Source organism: Gopherus evgoodei, chromosome 4 (genome assembly GCF_007399415.2).
Source record: "Gopherus evgoodei ecotype Sinaloan lineage chromosome 4, rGopEvg1_v1.p, whole genome shotgun sequence".
NCBI classification, from domain to species: Eukaryota; Metazoa; Chordata; order Testudines; family Testudinidae; genus Gopherus; species Gopherus evgoodei.
Window position 1 is genome coordinate 123,353,799 of NC_044325.1, and position 20,017 is coordinate 123,373,815.

The 20,017-nt window shown below is 42.6% G+C and overlaps 1 protein-coding gene and 4 long non-coding RNA genes across 6 annotated transcripts in view; 3 read left to right on the forward strand and 2 right to left on the reverse strand.

Annotated features, from left to right (window-relative positions):
* The window catches only part of LOC115650616 (acyl-CoA (8-3)-desaturase-like), a 34,810-nt gene extending 30,386 nt beyond the window's left edge, over positions 1 to 4,424 (forward strand). Inside the window, exons 11-12 of the mRNA XM_030560829.1 lie at positions 280 to 405; positions 2,827 to 4,424. Of these exons, the coding sequence (XP_030416689.1) occupies positions 280 to 405; positions 2,827 to 2,878 (178 nt within the window). The 3' untranslated portion in view covers positions 2,879 to 4,424. The remainder of the gene's footprint in view (positions 1 to 279; positions 406 to 2,826) is intronic.
* The window catches only part of LOC115650620, a 47,338-nt gene extending 39,064 nt beyond the window's left edge, over positions 1 to 8,274 (reverse strand). For both annotated transcript variants that reach the window (XR_004000140.1, XR_004000141.1), the window contains exon 1: positions 8,126 to 8,274. This is a non-coding gene — a long non-coding RNA (uncharacterized LOC115650620). The remainder of the gene's footprint in view (positions 1 to 8,125) is intronic.
* On the reverse strand, positions 3 to 8,119 carry LOC115650621. Its single transcript, XR_004000142.1, has 3 exons — positions 7,686 to 8,119; positions 6,309 to 6,443; positions 3 to 171 (listed from the first exon to the last, which is right to left on the reverse strand). It is a non-coding gene; the product is annotated as an uncharacterized LOC115650621 (long non-coding RNA).
* Positions 6,146 to 19,269, forward strand: LOC115650622. The gene is made up of 3 exons (XR_004000143.1): positions 6,146 to 6,186; positions 15,066 to 15,311; positions 19,071 to 19,269. It is a non-coding gene; the product is annotated as an uncharacterized LOC115650622 (long non-coding RNA).
* On the forward strand, positions 6,756 to 7,458 carry LOC115650625. The gene is made up of 2 exons (XR_004000145.1): positions 6,756 to 6,844; positions 7,371 to 7,458. It is a non-coding gene; the product is annotated as an uncharacterized LOC115650625 (long non-coding RNA).
* Positions 19,270 to 20,017: the final 748 nt, after the last annotated feature.

Consider the following 20,017-nt stretch of genomic DNA (forward strand, 5'->3'; position numbering starts at 1 on the left):
GTCTGGGCCCCCACCCAGGGGCAGGAACCTTATGGGGAATCAGTGAGTGTTTCCCAGTAGGAGAGATAGTAGGATCCTTCTGGGGAAATCAGTTGACTTGGACTTCTGAAGAAAGATGGTGTTTCTGTGGGGCACCTGTTTCTGTGGGACCTTGGAGAAGGAACAAAAACCCTATAGGGGAGAAATGACCAGTTTAGGTTCCTGGAGAGGGAAGAGATCCATCTTGGGCACTGGGAAAAGGAGTGAATCCTATTTAAACTTCTCATTCTCTTTTCACAGCCTTTTCCCCACAATGCCTCGATACAATTGCTGGAAGGTGGCCTCCCTGGTGAAGTCCCTGTGTGCCAAGCACAGCATTGAGTACCAGTGCAAGCCACTCCTCACTGCCTTTGCAGATATTGTGCAGTAAGTACTAATCTGGAAAATTCAGTGCACTGGCAGATGAGTGGCGTCCACAGCATAGCAAATGGGAGGAGAGGTGCACAGTATGAAATAGTGAGGAGATGTGATAGATATGACAGAATTGGATGGGTCAGGGCCCTGGAAGTATCACAGGGAGCCTTTCACCTCTCAATCACTACGTAAAATCTAACTGCTGGTTTCTAAGAACCAAGTCATTGGTAATGACTAGTTATCAGCTGACAGTCTGGATGAGAGTTGTTGGTAGGATTCTAATTTTAGTTCTTACTGGACAGGTGTCTGCATCACAAAACTTACCCTAACAACTGGTCCTGTTTTGCCCTCTTGTTGATAATGTCAGCAGAGATTCATAGGATGGAATGGACTGTCGAAAGAATTGCCCTTTGGCCCTGTCATGGTATAATTCCCCACTCTGAACCTTAGCGTCCAAAGATGGGGTACCAGCATGAATTCCTCTAAGCTCAATTACCAGCTTAGTACTTGTAGTGCTGCCACCAACCAGGAATTCAAGTGCCTGGTACACTCTGGTCCCCCCAAAACCTTGCCCGGGGACCCCCAAGACCCAGTCCCTCTGGATCTTAACACAAGGAAAGTAAACACTTTCCCTCACTGTTGCCTCTCCCAGGCTTCCCCTCCCTAGGTTACCCTGGAAGATCACTGTGATTCAAACTCCTTGAATCTTAAAACAGAGAGGAAAATCCACCTTCCCCCTTCCTTTTCTCTCCCCCTCCCAGACTCTCCCTGAGAGAGAAAGCAATCCTAACACAGAGAGAAAATTAACCTTTCTCTCCCCCTTCCCTCCTTTCTCCCCACCAATTCCCTGGTGGATCCAGACCCAGTCCCCTGGGGTCTCACCAGAATAAAAAAACAATCAGGTTCTTAAACAAGAAAAGCTTTAATTAAAGAAAGAAAAAACAGTAAAAATTATCTTTGTAAATTTAAAATGGAATAGGTACAGGGTCTTTCAGCTATAGACACTGGGAATACCCTCTCAGCCTAAGTATACACGTACAAATTAAAATCCTTTAAGCAAAATACAAATTTGAATTCCGTCCAGCCAAATACACATCTGAACTCCTCCTAGCCAAATACACATTTGCAAATAAAGAAAATAAACATAAGCCTAACTCGCTTTATCACATAGTACTTACTATTTTGAATCTATAAGAACTTGTATTAGGGAGATTGGAGAGAAACCTGATTGCACATCTTGTCACTCTCAGAACCCAGAGAGAACAACAACCAAACACTAACAGCACACACAAAAACTTCCCTCTCTCAAGATTTGAAAGTATCCTGTCCCCCGATTGGTCCTCTGGTCAGGTGACAGCCAGGCTCACTAATCTTGTTAACCCTTTACAGGCAAAAGAGACATGAAGTACTTCTGTTCTATTAACTCTTAACTATCCGTTTATGACAGACCCCTAGAGAGATCCTCTAGATAAGGAAGCAGGTATACAGGAAGGGACAGCATAAGGAAAACTGCTCCAATCTTTACCTGTTATACCTTTTCTGAAGAGACACCGCACTTCAGTTTTTTAGGATAAGGAGCAAAGTACTCTCACAAATCAGAAACTAGCTACGAGCCAGAAAATAAAGAGGTGGGAAAACTGTCCTTTTTTATCATGGACAAAGAGGATAGGTGTGGGTTATCACAAGAGCCATTGGTATTAGCACCTTGTTTAATATATTTTTATTAAAGATCTGTCAAAGGGGGTGAGCAGAGAGGTGGTATAGTTTGCAGATGACAAATGTATTTAATTCAGCCAAGACCAGGGAAGACTTTGGAACCTAACAAATATTGGTGACTAGATAACACAATTGCAGATGAAACTTATTGTTGACAATTGCAAGATAATGCCCAGTAACAAGAATGACTTGAAATATTCATACACCTTTGTTGGTTTCTAAATTAACTTCCAACAATTCAAGAGAGACTCAGGTATCGTGGATAACTCAATGGAAAATTCTGCTCAATGTGAAGCAGCAGACAAAAAAAGTACACAAATGTTAAGATCCACGAGGAATGGGATAGAGAATGCTGAAATTATTATGCCACTGTTTAAATTAATGGGAAGCTCCACCTCGAGCGTTGTACTTACAGCCGGTAACCCCATCTCAAAAAGCATATAACAGAAGTAAATTTGGTTCAGAGACATGAGTTTAAAGGCATGGAAAAACTTCCATGTGAAGAAAGATTAAAAGAACAGGAGACAGATAAGAGGGGATATGCAAAAATATATCAAATTGTATTTAAAAATGCCATGTTAAAAGAATGTTAAGGTGGCAAAGTCAAGTACTCAAAAGTTCGGAACTGCTCAATTAAGAGAGAGCAGTGGTCCAACTAGTAGGCTGATGTAGCACAACTATTATTATGATTAATGGGTTCCCCTCTCTCTTCTGCAGCTCTCTGAAGGATTCTGGAGAGCTCTGGCTTGATGCCTATCTGCATAAATAAGCAGCAGCAGCACTTGTGACATTCCAATTACAGAAGCTGCCACAAAACCAACAAACAAACAAAACTATGAAGCCCCTGAAGGCTAGCAGATTTGGGGAAATGAGAAAGCCTGGCTAGTAGGAGATGAGGATTGCTGGGAAAGTTTGATTCCTGGAATGAAGTTTATTTTTTAAAATCCCATTCATTTTCCTTCACATGCTTCACCCTTTGCTTCTCTCTGGGGCTCCAAAATGGGGATGGTCATCCTGTTCTGTGTTTGTACAGCACCTAGCACAATGGAGTCCTGGGCCATGACTAGGTCTCCTAGCACCACTCTAATATAAGTAATGCATTAAAATAAAGACAGTAAGTCTTTGCAACAAGGATGTGGGGTTCAGGCCCCCCGAAAGAAAAGGGGCTTTAGGAGTGGGAACAGCAGCCACTCTGTTTTATTTTATCCTCACTATCACTGCCTTGAAATATTGTCCTAATTCTGTCTGTGCTCTTTTCTATTTTAGATTGTAATCTCTTTTGGGTAAAGTATGGGTCTTCCTGCTTGTAAACATGATGAATAAATCTAGATAAACATTTTCACTCTGTCTGTTTGGGACCTCGTTCAGCTCCATCCTGCCAAAGGAGTTGCATCGACTGTAATTGACATGATTCAGCACACCCACACTTTACACTAGTGCCCGTTTTCAGTGAGCTTGTGTTTTACCCTTACTTAACACTATCGCTTTGCTCAACCGAGTCCGCAGCAATGCCTTCTGAGTATATATGTCCTAGAGTACCCAGTGCTGCTCAAGACACAGAGCAGTATGGGTAACTTTGAACAGTCTTCCAGACAGCTCATTGCTACCTAAAGGAATTGGAGGAGGAGAGAGTTTTGCTCTCACAGCAGTAGAATCCTATGTGGGGAAGATTTTCATTACCAAGTTCCATCTTGTAGAATGGATGCATCTTCTGCCCACTCCTAGATTTACTGCTGTATATGACCTACTAGAAAGTGTCCTTCAGACCTTTATTGTTTTCCTGGGATCGATATCTAAGTTAGTGAAAGTCCAGTTGTGCAGGTTACTGGGAAATGCCATCCTACACCTGCTGGTTCTTCCATAGCTGCTGAAGCTCTGTAGTACCTGGCCAGATGGCAGCTTGTTCACATAAATGTGCCATTGTTCAGAGCAGATCAGTCACCAGCAGAAATCAGTCACTATGGAAGCAGCTTATAACTGGGGCCCATGTGTGCACTGGGTCATCCCTACAGCTAGGCAATGGTCTCACTACTGTCACTCAGAATTAGTAATAGACTCAATAGTATTCATCACCATACACATTTTGACAGGTTTCCATGCCCCTTTTAGGGCTTATGTCCCATCTTCCCACCCCCCCATTTCCATTGGCGCGAAAGTGTGGTGCCGTCAGCCATTTTGAAAAAGTGTGTGTGTATGTGTTTGAGTAGGGGAAGTGTTGTGTATGTTTGTGCTTGTGTACATGGAGAGAAAAAGGTTGAAAAAAGAGTGTGAGAGAGTGTAAAGAGGAAAAAAGAGAGTTTGAGTAAGGTTTAGAGGAATAAAAGGAAATTTGAAAGAAGAGAGGTAAGTTATTGAAGAAGAGAGACTGGTTATGAAAGAATAGAAAGATTTTTGTTTTTAAAGGGTTAGTTAGTTTGAAAGAAGAGAGATTTTTAGTGAGTTTGAGTAAGGAGAGATGATGGTAAAGAATAGAAAATGTTGAGATAAATGTAAAAAGTGTATTAAATATCAGGGTGGGTTAAGAAAAAAGTTAAATAATATTGAAAACTAGGTTTATAAAGGGAATTTACTAAGGCAAAACCTGTTTGGTAAGCACAGGATAAAAAAGCATTGAAACTATTCAATACCAATGTAGGTTAAGGAAAAAGCATTTAAAAACATTAAAAACTAGGTTAAAAAAGGAATTTACTACGACAGAGCCTGTTTGGTAAGCACAGGGTAAAAAAGTGAATAAAAAAGCATTGAAACTATTCAATACCAGTGTAGATTAAAAAAAAAGAGCCCCCTTTGCAAAGGGCAAAGATAGACAGCACATGGTGGAATCAAAAAAAGAGAGAGAGAGAAAATGACGTTGGCCCCAAAGTGTGTGTATGTGTTTGACTAGGGGAAGTATTGTGTATGTTTGTGCTTGGGTACATGGAGAGAAAAAGGTTGAAAAAAGAGAGTGTGAGAGAGTGTTAAGAGGAAAAAAGAAAGTTTGAGTAAGGTTTAGAGGAAAAAAAGGAAATTTGAAAGAAGAAGGTAAGTTATTGAAGAAAAGAGGCTGGTTACGAAAGAATAGAAGGATAGAACTTTAAAAAAAAGGAAATATTTGTTTTTGAAGGGCTAGTTTAAGAAAAAAAGTGAAATAACATTGAAAACTAGGTTTAAAAGGGAAAGGCAAAACCTGTTTGGGAGGCCCAGGGTAAAAAAGGTGAATAAAAAGGCATTTAAACTATTGAATACCAATATAGGTTAAAAAAAAGCATTAAAAACATTAAAAACTAGGTTTAAAAGGGGAATTTACTAAAGTAAAACCTGTTTAGTAAGCACATGGCCAAAAACTATACAGAGGTACTAAGAAAAAAAGCATTTAAAATGATTAAAAACTAGGTTTAAAAAGAGAATTTACTAAGGCAGAGCCTGTTTGGTAAGCACATGGTAAAAAAGTGAATAAAAAAGCACTGAAACTATTCAATACCAGTGTAGATTAAGAAAAAAAGAGAGATTAACAGAAAGAACAGCAAAGAGTCCTGTGGCACCTTATAGACTAACAGACGTTTTGGAGCATAAGATGGCACCTTAGTCTATAAGGTGCCATAGGATTCTTTGCTGCTTTTACAGATCCAGACTAGCACGGCTACCACTCTGATAAAAGAAAGAACAGGACAAGAAAAAAGAGCAAAGATAGAGAGCACATGGTGGAATCAAAATGAGACAGAGAGAAGCAGGCAGAGCCTGTTTAGTAAGCACAGGGTAAAAAGGTGAATAGAAAAGCATTTAGAATCAGGGTGGGTTAAAAAAAAGAACAAGACAAGAAAAGGGAAAAGAGAGCCCCTTTTGCAAAGGGCAAAGATAGACAGTACACGGTTGAGTCAAAGGGAGAGGGAGAGAGAGAGAATGAGGCCACGTCCAGACTACCCGCCGTATCGGCGGGTTAAAATTGATTGCTCGGGGATCGATATATCGCGTCTAACCTAGACGCGATATATCGATCCCCGAGCGCGCTTATATCAATTCCGGAACTCCATCAACCCCAACGGAGTTCCGGAATCGACAGGGAGAGCCGCGAACATCGATCCCGCACTGTGTGGACGGGTGAGTAATCCAATTTTAGATATTCGACTTCAGCTACGTTATTCACGTCGCTGAAGTTGCGTATCTAAGATCGATTTCCCCCCCGTAGTGTGGACCAGCCCTGAGAGAGAGAAAATTTTTACCTTTGCAGTCTTTCTGTAGAATGAGGCAACTTTTCAGGTTCAGACCCTCTCAGACTTGTTATCATCGCCTTTGGATCAGCCCAATCAGAGGTGGTTTTACAATAGCGTCATAGAATTCATTTTCCTGAACCAATCCTAGAGTCCCAAGACTTTAACAAGAGCCAACCCCCTTCTTCCCCCCACCCTCTTTTCTCTCTTCCCACTTCCTTTTAACTGTTTTATTCTTATCTAAAGAAACAGACTCCCCAGCATTTTTCCGCCATGTAGCCGGCAGAAGCACCCTTGGTTTTTAGTAACAAAACGTTTATAAACCCCTTATTTTGTAAACCAGTGGATTAGAAAGACAAAGAAGCAAAGCGCTTGTTAGCAAAGCAGCCTCTGTGAGTTAGTGGATCAGAGATAAGAAGGCTGCTTCTGACCCAAACTTTTTAACAAACACAGTTAAAGTTACATTACGTTTTGCAAAGGGATAATGACTTACAAAGACAAACCTAAAACACATCCCTTTTGTATGTGTTGTAATAAAAAAAGAGCAGGTAGAGCATCCTAGGCTTAAAATCCCAGGTTTTTAGTAATAGACGGTTTATAGTCCCCTTATTTTGTAAACCAGTGGATCAGAGAGAAGAAGTTTGTTTCTTTCCCCGCTTTTTAACAAATAGAGGAGAAAAGCTTGTAAACGAATAAAACACTTGAAAAGACAAGCCTACCTGAAGACCCATAACCTTCATTTAGCCCCTTAGGCATAGGTGTTTTAATAACATGTAAGTTCGCAGAAACAACCCAGGCTTAAAAACACAGAAAGCCTGTTTATGAAAGTTTTCCCCTAGGTTTTAGGCTAGCATTAGTCATTTTTTAGTAAAAACAATGTGAAGCTGCAGCAAAGCAGCTGTCAGCAAAAACAGCGTCTGTGAGTCAATGGATCACAGAGAAGGATGCTTCTGACCCAAACTTTTTTAACAAACACAAGTTAAAGTTACATTACATTTTGCAAAGGGATAATGACTCGAAAAGACAAACCTAAAACATATCCCTTTTGTATGTGTTGTAATAAAAAAAGAGCAGTGAAGACACAGTCCTTTGGTATAGGTGTTTTAATAAAAAAAGGAGCATGCACAAACAGTCTAGGGTTATAAAAGTAACGTATAGTGACAAAAAAAAGTTTTTCCCCCTAGGTTTTAGACTAGCACTGCTTATTTTTTAGTAAAAACTATGAAGCTGCAGCAAAGCCCTGCCCTGCTCTTATCTAAATAACCAGGACCCTGTAACAAAAGCTGAACAACACATACTATAAACCATTTTAAAACGTGTTTTTTGAAGTAATGCCTAAACCCCCCTCTTTTTAACGTATTAAATAAACACATGAAATAACACACCTACCTGAAGACACATTTCTTTATTTGTAGGGGTGTTTCAATTAAAAAAAGAGCATGCAGAAGCATCCCAGACCTAAACCCACAAAACCCTTACTAAGAAAAAGTCCGTCTCCTCCCCCACCTTGCAGGTTTTTAGTGTGAACCACTTGAAACAGCCTTTTGAAGGTAGTGGATTAGAAAAGAAGACCCCTTTGAAAAACAGGCTACCTGAAGACCCTTTTTTTTAATTTCGCCCCCTTGGCATAAGTGTTTCATTAAAATGTAAAAGAGCAGGCAGAAGCACCCCAGATTTAAAACCCCCGATTTTTAGTAACAGACAGTTTATATACCCCTTATTTTATTAACCATTGGATCAGAGAGATTAAAATTGCTTCTTTACCTGCTTTTTAACAAAAAGAGGTGAAAGACTCGGAAAGGAACAAACAGTTGAAAAGACAAGCCTACCTGAAGACTCATAACCTTCGTTTAGCCGCTTAGGCATAGGTGTTTCAATAACATGCAAGTCCGCAGAAACAACCCAGGCTTAAAAACACAGAAAGCCTGTTTATAAAAGTTTTTCCCTAGGTTTAGGCTAGCACTGGTCATTTTTTAGTAAGGACGGCAGGCTTTTGCAGCAGAGCAGCTGTCAGCAAAAAAAGCCTCTGTAAACCAGTAGATCAGAGATAAGAAGGCTGCTTCTTTGCCTGTTTTTTAACACTTACAAGTGAAAGTTGTATTAAGTTTTGTAGAGGAATAAACACTTTAAAAACACGCCAGAGTGAAAACCACAGAACCTTAGTTACAGCTAGTTTATATCCCCCTTATTTTGTAATCCAGTGGATTAGAGAGAAGCTTATTTTCCTTCCCATATATTTGAAGCATTATGTTTTTGTAAAGTTTATTATGAAAAAGCAATATTGCCTGAGCTGTAACAAAACAAGGCCCCTCTTAGGGATATTTTGTAGAAGTTCAGTGAAGTAAAGTAGGCTTAAGATACTAGCTTGTTCTTTTAAAAATAGTGTTTTTAAAGTACCAAAACAACAACTGGGTACGAATATGAAAACTGGCAATTGAGGGGAGTTTACATATCTGTGTTAATTAAAAAAAAAAAAAAAAAAACCCAAGATTGCTTTTTAAAGTTTTACCAGAGATATGGAGCCTTCCTCACCCCCGCTCTACACACACACACACACACACACACACACACACACACTTCCCCCCCCACCCTTCCACTTTTTTTAACTGTTTTTTAAAATCTAAACCAAGGACAAACATTTTTTTAAAAAAGCCAGAGCCACAGAGATCAGACCATGGGGGTAAGAAAGCTGTCCTGAGTTTTAGGGCATGTTGATAACTCTTTTAGTGAAACAGTTTTGTAGGCAGCCTGTCTGTGTAAGTTATTATGCTTTAGCATGGGCAAGCATTTATTGTTTGAAAGCACTTTTCCACTTTATGAGGTATTATCTCCCCCCATCTTATGGCCTATCAGAAGTAAGGAGGAGCTTCTATTTAAACGTGTCTGATGATTAAAGATAGCTGCACTTCGAAGGCCCTGGCCAACACTGGCTGTCAAGCTTCTTATGAAGAGACGTTATACCATTGCTGCTATGCGCCCTGAAGAAACAAACACGCCATTGTGGCAAACAGTGTTTGAGATGGGTCATGGGAGCGGGGAGACAGGGATAGCTAATGATGCCTGTACCTGCAGAAACAACGCGGTGGAGAAACACAAGGCCAGACCACTGGGCCATGATTTGTTTGAGACTCCTGCCCCTGGCCAGGAGAACCCAAATGAATCAAACGAAGGTCTGTACAGAGACAAGGCACAGGTACGTTGTATGTAAGAACGTTCAAATGGGTGGTTTTAGCTTGTTGTTTTTAATATTTCTGATAGGTCATAAGATGGGGGGAGATAATACCTCATAAAGTGGAAAAGTAGCGAGTTCTGAAATGCCTAACCTGTCCTGGCTGGAATAATTAACCCTATGGTAACTTTTCAAAAATATATATTATATCTAGGTTTTTTGTTTCTACTGGTGGCACACATCAGCTCGATAATTTGGTTTACATAACAAAATTCATTCCGCACATGGATGGAAAAAATTAGGGGGAACTTTGCCTGTGACGTATCATTTGCCTGTTTGCAAGAAACCATCATTGAGTCCTCAGATGTAAGGAAGCAGGAGGACTTTTGGTTAGCTGTGACCCCTTTCAGGCAGGATCCTGCCTTCAGCGGACTTCCTCAGAGCCAGCTGGGAAGTCCCTGATGACAAAAAACAAACATTAGGCCTGTGTCAGGCCTACCTCCCCTCAGAGAGGCTCTGATAGGAAGCAGAATTAAGAAGTTCTGGGCCCAGCCAAACTTTTCACCAAATGAGAGTTGAAGATCAAGCCTCCAACTGTGCTCTCCCCTTTAAAACCCTCCCTCCAAGCCTGGCACCTGCTGCAAGTTTAGCCAGGACAAGGCTGATTGAGCCCACTGCAGTTTGTTAACACTTGCTTGGCTAGTGTGGCATTTGTATGGGCACCCTGTCACACTGCCATTAGAGGAGTAATTGCCTGGTTTGTTTGCACATAATGCTGGCCTCTGTCCACACAGACAATAGCACAGCTGAAGCTGACTTTATTCAAACTAAGTTGTAGTTAATCCAAGAGAAGCTTAAGCTAGTAAGCATGACTTAGCATGACTGAAGGAGCGGTACAACAGTCATGCTAAGAGGAACAATTGATGCAAATATGCCCAATTCCTTTAGTGAAGACATGGTTGAAAGGGGAATAGTTTGACATTATTTGCTTTCTGGTAGCACCAAGAGTAGGGGTCGGCAACCTTTCAGAAGAGGTGGGCCAAGTCTTCATTTATTCACTCTAATTTAAGGTTTTGCATGCCAGTAATGCATTTTAATGTTTTTAGAAGGTCTCTTTCTATAAGTCTATAATATATAAAACTAAACTCTTGTTGTATGTAAAGTAAATAAGGTTTTTTAAATGTTTAAGAAGCTTCATTTAAAATTAAATTAATATGCAGAGCCCTCCGGACCGGTGGCCAGGACCCGGGCAGTGTGAGTGCCACTGAAAATCAGCTCGCTTGTCACCTTCAGCACACATGCCATAGGTTGCCTACCCCGACTAGAGGCTCTATTGAGAATCAGGCCCTGAATCAAAACCATTATGCTAGGCATGGCGCACACACCTGTATCATAAAAAACAGCCCCTGCCCCAAAGGGATTACAATCTAAGCTCTTTGGGGGGTAGGGTGTCGTCTTCCTGTGGCTGTGGACAGTGCCTCTCATGCTGTGGGTACTGCCAGAATACACCCTAGTAATAAGGTGAGGAGGGAGAACTAGAGGGAATAAGAAAAGTAGATGGTGGAAAAGGAAGTGACTTTTTAAGAGTTATGTTATCAAGCAACTCTGTGTCAGATAGGGAGGGAGAGGAGGGCAGGGCTCATTAAAGAGATCTCAGATCCTAGTCCACACACTTGAGACAACGCTTCCACCCCTGATCAGCACCAACACCCTTTGGGGAGGCAGGAAATCACTCAAGGGATGGACACTGCTCTCAAGAGTACTTGTATCTAAACTGGGCAAGGTCTTACTATCACGGTGCCTCAGTGGTCACAGCTGAGAATACAAGATTCAGGACAAACTGCTGAGAAATAGGGCAGAATTACCCTCAAACTGGTGGTTATTCTATCATAAGTAAGGTTCAGATTTTGACACAGTTATTTTTAGTAAAAGTCACAGACAGATCATGGGCAATAAACCAAAATTCACAGAAGTCTATGACCTGTCCCTGAGTTTTACTTAAAGTAACTGTGACAAAATGGAGCTAAGCCCCAGCCCTGCTGTGGGACGGGAGGAGAATGGGGGATCCAGCCTCCCCCCTGCAGGTGGTGGCTCGGAGCTGCCGTGGCCCTGCTGTTGCACAGGGCAGCTTGGAGGTGCTAGGGCCCCGCGGCCAGATCACAACTCCAGCCACATCACCATGGCGCTGAAGTGGAAAATGTTATGGACATAAACTTAGCCTTTCTCATAAGCTGTACCAAGCTTAGGATCATAGAATCATAGAAGATTAGGTTTAGAAGAGACCTCAGGAGGTCTTCTACTTCAATCCCCTGCTCAAAGAAGGACCAACACCAATTAAATCATCCCAGCCAGGTCTTTGTCAAGCTAGGCCTTAAAAACCTCTAAGGCTGGAGATTCCACCACTTCCCTAGGTAACCCATTCCAGTGCTTCACCACCCTCCTAGTGAAATAGTGTTTCCTAGTATCCAACCTAGACATCCCCCACTGCAACTTGAGACTATTACTCCTTGTTCTGTCATCTGCTGCCACTGAGAACAGCCTAGCTCCATCCTCTTTGGAAGCCCCCTTCAGGTAGTTGAAGGCTGCTATCAAATCCCCCCTCACTCTTGTCTTCTGCAGACTAAATAACCCCAGTTTCCTCGGCCTCTCCTCATAAGTCATGTGGCTCAGCCCCCTAATCATTTTGTTGCCCTCTGCTAGACTATCTCCAGTTTGTCCACATCCCTTCTGTAGTGGGTGGACCAAAACTGGACGCAATACTCCAGGTGTGGCCTCACCAGTGCCGAACAGGAAACATAGGGTAGTGGTGGTCAGAGACGGTCTGCTGAGGGGGACGGAGGTGCTCATCTGTCACCCTGACATTTCATCTCGGGAGGTATGCTGCCTGCCAGGGGCCCATATCCGAGACGTTACGGAGGTATTGTCGAGGATTATCCAGCCCTCTGACTACTACCCCATGCTACTCATCCATGTGGGCACAAATGATACTGTGAGGTGTGACACTGAGCAGATCAAGAGTGACTACAGGACTATGGAAGTACGGGTGAAGGAGTTTAGAGCACAGGTGGTATTCTCTTCAATCCTTCCTGTCAAAGGTAGGGGCCCGGGCAGAGACTGGTGCATCGTGGAGGTGAATGCCTGGCTGAAAAGATGGTGTTGCCTCGACCACGGGATGCTATTCCAGGAAGGACTGCTAGGCAGAGATGGTGTTCACCTTTCGAGGTGGGGAAAGACACTATATGGACACATACTGGCTAACCTAGTGAGGAGGGCTTTAAACTAGGTTCGACAGGGACAGGTGAGCAAAGCCCACAGGTACGTGGAGAACATGGAGACCTGGGAGATGGGTCAGAAATAGGAGAAAGAGTGGACTATAATGGTAGAGAGAAAGGAGGGTCAGGGCAAAACTGGGAGGCAAGATCAAATCAGTATCTTAGATGCCTATATACAAATGCAAGACATATGGGTAATAAGCAGGAAGAACTGGAAGTGCTAATAATACAACTATGACATTGTTGGCATCACCAAAACTTGGTGGGATAATATACATGATTGGAATGTTGGTATGGATGGGTACAGCTTGCTCAGGAAAGATAGGGAGAAAGGGAGGAGATGTTGCCTTATTTATTAATAATGTACGCACTTGGACTGAGGTGGAGATGGACATAGGAGACGGAAGTGTTGAGAGTCTCTGGGTTAGGCTAAAAGGGGTAAAAAACAAGGGTGATGTCATGCTAGGAGTCTACTACAGGCCATCTAACCAGGTGGAAGAGGTGGATGAGGCTTTTTTTAAATAAAATCATCCAAAGCCCAAGATTTGGTGGTGATGGCAGACTTCAACTATTCAGATATATGTTGGGAAAATAACACAGCGGGGCACAGACTATCCAATAAGTTATTGGACTGCATTGCAGACAACTTTTTATTTCAGAAGGTTGAAAAAGCTACTGGTGCGAAGCTGTTCTAGACTTAATTTTAACAAATAGGGAGGAACTCATTGAGAATTTGAAAGTGGAAGGCAACTTGGGTGAAAGTGATCATGAAATCATAGAGTTCACAATTCTAAGGAAGGGTAGAAGGGAGTACAGCAAAATAGAGACAATGGATTTCAGGAAGGTGGATTTTGGTAAGCTCAGAGAGCTGATAGGTAAGGTCTCATGGGAATCAAGCCTGAGGGGGAAAACAGCTGAGGAGCATTTGCAGCATTTCAAAGGGACACTATTAAGGGCTCAAATGCAAATTATTCCGCTGGGTACGAAAGATAGAAAATGTGGCAAAAGACCACCTTGGCTTAACCACGAGATCTTGCATGATCTAAAAAATAAAAAGGAGTCATATAAAAAATGGAAATTAGGACAATTGCAAAGGATGAATATAGGCAAACAACACAGGAATGCAGGGGCAAGATTAGAAAGGCAAAGGCACAGAATGAGCTCAAACCAGCTACAGGAATAAAGGGAAACAAGAAGACTTTTTATCAATACATTAGAAGCAAGAGGAAGACCAAGGACAGGATAGGCCCACTGCTCAATGAGGAGGGAGAAACAGTAAGAGGAAACTTGGAAATGGCAGAGATGCTCAATGACTTCTTTGTTTCGGTCTTCACCGAGAAGTCTGAAGGAATGCCTAACATAGTGAATGCTAATGGAAAGGGGGTAGGTTTGGAAGATAAAATAAAAAAGAACAAGTTAAAAATCACATAGAAAAGTTAGATGCCTGCAAGTCACCAGGGCCTGATGAAATGCATCCTAGAATACTCAAGGAGCTAATAGAGGAGGTATCTGAGCCTCTAGCTATTATCTTTGGAAAATCATGGGAGACAGGAGAGATTCCAGAAGACTGGAAAAGGGCAAATATAGTGCCCATCTATAAAAAGGGAAATAAAAACAACCTAGGAAGCTACAGACCAGTTAGTTTAACTTCTGTGCCAGGGAAGATAATGGAGCAGGTAATTAAGGAAATCATCTGCAAACACTTGGAAGGGAGTAAGGTGATAGGGAATAACCAACATGGATTTGTAAAGAACAATTCATGTCAAACCAATATGACAGCTTTTTTTGATAGGATAATGAGTCTTGTGAATAAGGGAGAAGTGGTGGATATAGTATACCTAGACTTTAGTAAGGCATTTGATACAGTTTCACATGATATTCTTATCAATAAACTAGGCAAATACAACTTAGATGGGGCTACTATAAGGTGGGTGGATAACTGGCTGGATAACCATACTCAGAGAGTAGTTATTAATGGTTCCCGATCCTGCTGGAAAGGTATAACAAATGAGGTTCCGCAGGCTTCTGTTTTGGGACCGTCTTTGTTCAATATCTTCATCAACGACTTAGATATTGGCATAGAAAGTATGCTTATTAAGTTTGCAGGTGATACCAAACTGGGAGGGATTGCAACTGCTTTGGAGGAGAGGGTCATAATTCAAAATGATCTGGACAAGTTGAAGAAATGGTCTGAGGTAAACAGGATGAAGGGTCCACTATGGATCCTGTAAGTTGAGAGCCACAAACCACTCCTGAGCCTAAAGAGATAGAGGCGACAGTTATCAGCCTAAATCTGAGGCCATGTATTTTTCTATTCATTCTCCTCAGGTCTATGACAGGACAGAGACACCCTTTCTTTTTCTGAATCAAGAAATAACCGAAGAAGCTTCTTCTCCTGCACTCTTACCGCACCCCCTGTATGATTCCTAGGGTATGTCCACACTACCCGCTGGATCGGCGGGTAGCAATCCCTGAACATGCTCCTGTCGACTCCGGATCTCCACCAGGGCGAGAGGAGGAAGCAGAGTCAACAGGGGAGCTGCGGCCGTCGATCCCGTGCTGTGAAGACAAGAGGTAAGTTAATTTAAGATACGTCGACTTCAGCTACACTATTCTCATAGCTGAAGTTGTGTATCTTAAATTGACCCCTCTTCCTCCCCTCCCCACATATAGACCATGCTCTAGAAGCAGCAACAAGGTCACTTCTTTTTATAATAGTGTCTTGTGAGAAAGAACCCTGAAGAGGGACGAGGAAGGTTCCTGGGTAGGAGGCAAAGAATGAAAGTGGCTGGTGCAGGCATGGGTGATGACATCCAGAACCCATTCCTTGACTGTTATCACAGATCACTCACAATGGAAGGGACAAGGCAACTTTCAGAAGTTAGCTCTGAAATGGTCTCAATGTGGTTCCTAACACCTCTTTCAAATCTGCTGCTTCTGAGACAGATCCAGGTGTCTGACAAAAGAGGATGGGCATCTCCTAAAATAGCAGGATCATTTTCTTTGTTGCTATTTCAATGAAAAGCTATGAGTGTACGGTGACATTCTTGGTCTCTGTTGAGGCTCGAATTTGAAGGGCTTATAGAATCACAGAAAATGTAAATCTGGAAGGGACCTCAAAGGCCATCTAGTCCATCGCTCTGTGCTGAGGCAGGATTGAGTATAACTAGGTAATACCCAACAAGTGTTGATCGAATGTTCTTAAAAACCTCCCCTATGGATTCTTTGTCTCCTGAATCTCAGATGGAAATATTTTCCAAGAGAGGGAGACTGACACTATAAAAAGGAGGGACAAAAATCCCAAGCCAGCCCTCCTCTCTCACTCTCTTTCTCTCATAGACTCATAGACTCATAGGTCAGAAGGGACCAATATGATCATCTAGTCTGACCTCCTGCACAAGGCAGGCCACAGAACCCTACCCATCCACTTTTATAACAACCCCTAACCCAGGACTGAGTTATTGAAATCCTCAAAATTGGTTTGAAGACCTCAAGCTGCAGAGAATCCACCAGCAAGCGACCCATGCCCCATGCTGCAGGGGAAGGCGAAAAACCTCCAGGGCCCCTGCCAATCCGCCCTGGAGGAAAATTCCTTCCCGACCCCAAATATGGCGATCAGCTAAACCCTGAGCATGTGGGCAAGGCTCACCAGCCAGCACCCAAGAAGGAATTCTCTGCAGTAACTCAGTTCCCATCCCATCCAACATCTCCCCGCAGACCACTGAGCAGACCCATCTGGTGATAATCCAAGATCAATTGTCCAAATTAAACTATCCTATCATAACATCCCCTCCATATATTTATCAAGCTTAGTCTTAAAGCCAGAAAAGTCTTTTGCCCCCACTACTTCCCTCGGATGGCTGTTCCAGAACTTCACTCCCCTAATGGTTAGAAACCTTCGTCTAATTTCAAGTCTGAACTTCCTTATATCCAACTTGTACCCATTCATCCTCGTGCCTACATTAATACTAAACTTAAATAATTCCTCTCCCTCCCTAACGTTGACCCCCCCGATATATTTATATAGAGCAAGCATATCCCCCCGCAGCCTTCTTTTGGCCAGGCTAAACAAGCCAAGCTCTTTGAGTCTCCTTTCATAAGGCAGGTTTTCCATTCCTCGGATCATCCTAGTAGCCCGTCTCTGGACCTGTTCCAGTTTGAATTCATCCTTCTTGAACATGGGACACCAGAACTGCACACTATATTCCAGATGGGGTCTCACCAGCGCCTTATATAACGGTACTAACACCTCCTTATCCTTGCTGGAAATACCTCGCCTGATGCATCCTTAAATCGCATTTGCTTTTTTAACAGCCGTATCACATTGGCGGTTCATAGTCATCCTGTTATCAACCAATACCCCAAGGTCCTTCTCCTCCTCTGTCGCTTCCAACTGATGTGCCCCCAAAGTATATCTAAAAGTCTTATTATTAATCCCTAAGTGCATGACCTTGCACTTTTCACTATTGTATTTCATCCTATTACTTTTTACTCCAGTTTACAAAGTGGTCCAGATCTTCCTGAATAGTATCCCTGTCCTTCTCCGTGTTAGCAATACCCCCCAGCTTTGTGTCATCCGCAAACTTTATTAGCACATTTCCGCTCTTTGTGCCAAGGTCAGTAATAAAAAGGTTAAATAAGATCGGTCCCAAAACCGATCCTTGAGGGACTCCACTAGTGACCTCCTTCCAGCCTGACAGGTCACCCTTTAATACGACTCTCTGGAGTCTCCCCTTTAACCGGCTCCTTATCCACCTTACAACTTTCATATTCATCCCCATCTTTTCCAATTTAACTAACAGTTTCCCATGTGGAACCGTGTCAAACGCCTTACTAAAATCTAGGTAAATTATATCTACCACATTTCCTTTATCTAAGTAATCCGTCACCTTCTCAAAGAAGGAGATCAGATTGGTTTGGCACGATCTACCTTTAGTAAATCCATGTTGCAATTCGTCCCAATTACCATTGACCTCTATGTCCTTAACTACTTTCTCCCTTAAAATTTTTTCCAAGACCTTACATACTACAGACGTCAAGCTAACAGGCCTATAATTACCCGGATCACTTTTATTCCCTTTCTTAAAAATAGGAACTACGTTAGCAATCCTCCAGTCGTACGGCACAATCCCTGAGTTTATCGATTGCTTGAAAATTCTCGCTATCGGGCTCGCAATTTCACTCGCCAGTTCCTTTAATATCCTCGGAAGGAGATTGTCCGGACCCTCCAATTTTGTCCCATTAAGCTGTTCAAGTTTGGCCTCTACCTCAGTTGCGGTAATATCCACCTCCATATCCACATTCCCGCTTATCATCCCTCCATCATCACTAAACTCCTCACTAGTCTTATTAAAAACTGAGGCAAAGTACTTATTTAGATATTGGGCCATGCCTAGGTTATCCTTAACCTCCATTCCATCCTCAGTGTACAGCGGCCCCACTTCTTCTTTCTTTGTTTTCTTCTTATTTATGTGGCTGTAGAACCTTTTACTATTGGTTTTGATTCCCTTTGCAAGGTCCAGTTCAATGCGGCTTTTAGCCTTCCTCACTTTATCCCTACATGTTCTGACCTCACCAAGGTAGCTTCCCTTGCTAATCCTGCCTTTCTTCCACTCCCTGTAAGCTTTCTGCTTTTTTCTAATCCCCTCTCTGAGTTGCTTGCTCATCCAGCTTGGCCTACAACTCCTGCCCATGGTTTTTTCCCCCTTTCTTGGGATGCAGGCTTCCGACAATTTCCGCAGCTGCAACTTAAAGTAATTCCAGGCCTCCTCCACATTTAAACCTTCTAGTTCCTCCGTCCAATCCACTTCTCTAACTAATTTCCTTAACTCTTTAAAATTAGCCCTCGAGAAGTCGAAAACCCTAATCCCAGATCTACATTTGTTTATCCTTCCATCTAGTTTGAACTGAATCAGCTCATGATCACTCGAACCAAGGTTATCCCCTACCACCATTTCTTCTACAAGGTCCTCACTGCTCACCAAAACCAAATCTAAAATGGCATCCCCTCTCGTAGGTACTTCAACTACTTGATGAAGAAATCCATCCGCTATCACATCCAGAAAAATCTGACCCCTATTATTCTTGCAAGCACTCATCCTCCAGTCTGTATCCGGGAAGTTGAAGTCTCCCACAATCACACATTTCCCCTTCATGTTTACTTCATTAAAGACATTAAAGAGGTCTCTATCCATATCCCAATCAGATCCCGGCGGTCTATAGCACACCCCAAGCACTATCTCAGGGGAAGCTCTAGTTGCTTTTTTACCCAGTGTGATTTTTGCCCAGACAGACTCTGTCTTATCCATTCCATCGCTTCTTATTTCATTACAGTCCATTTACTGCACCAGAAGGGACGAAGGAAGCAGCCATTGAACTGGAGAAGGGGTCCTGACAAAATAATTTTGGTCAGACAGTCGAGACCATGTGGTGAGAAAACTTTGCTTTGAATTTAACATAATTTATTACATTAGGCACCAGTTGCATTTCATCTTTATTTTTCTTGCAACCATTTCAGACTTTTATGCCTCATTTATTGTACTCACTTAAAATCTCTCTCTTTGTAGTTAATAAACTGGTTTTATTGTTTTATCTAATCCAGTTTGTTTAAATGTAAGTGTCTGGGAAACTCCATTTGATATAACAAAAGGTGTGCATATTATCTCTGTAAAACAACAATGGACTTTATATAAACTTGTATTGTCCAGGAGAGGGTTGGGCAGTAGAGGACAGACATTGGTGGGGGGGAAATCGAAGACTGGGAGTGAAATGGGATAACTCTGCGGTATAATCAACAAGGGCGGCTCTAGGCACCAGCAAAGCAAGCAGCTGCTTGGGGCAGCCCATTTGCAGGGGCAGCAGCTAGCAGGGATCGGAGCCTGGGAGCTGAGAACCAACAGGGGCCCCTGGGAGCTGTAGTTCCTTGGTTAGCTCCCTGCCTAAAAAAGCAGCCCTGGAGCAGGGAAAGAACTACATTTCCCAGCATTCCCTTGGCCACTACCAACAGGAAAGGGGGAGAGGGAGTATGGTAGCTGAAACCTCATGCTGGAGCTTGCTGTGAATGGAGAGCTCACTGCTAGAGCTGGGTGGCACTCTGAATGGGGAACAAGTGTGCCCAAAGAGTAGAGGGCTTTGACCCAAATATCCCCTTCAGAAGACATCCCCAGACTGGCTTAGAGATTCTGATGTGACCTCATCTTGCAGCCCCCAAAGAAGGAATTGGGTGGACTTAATGGACAGGACCCCTCTCTATCTGAAGCCTAGCAAGGGAGGTATGTGGA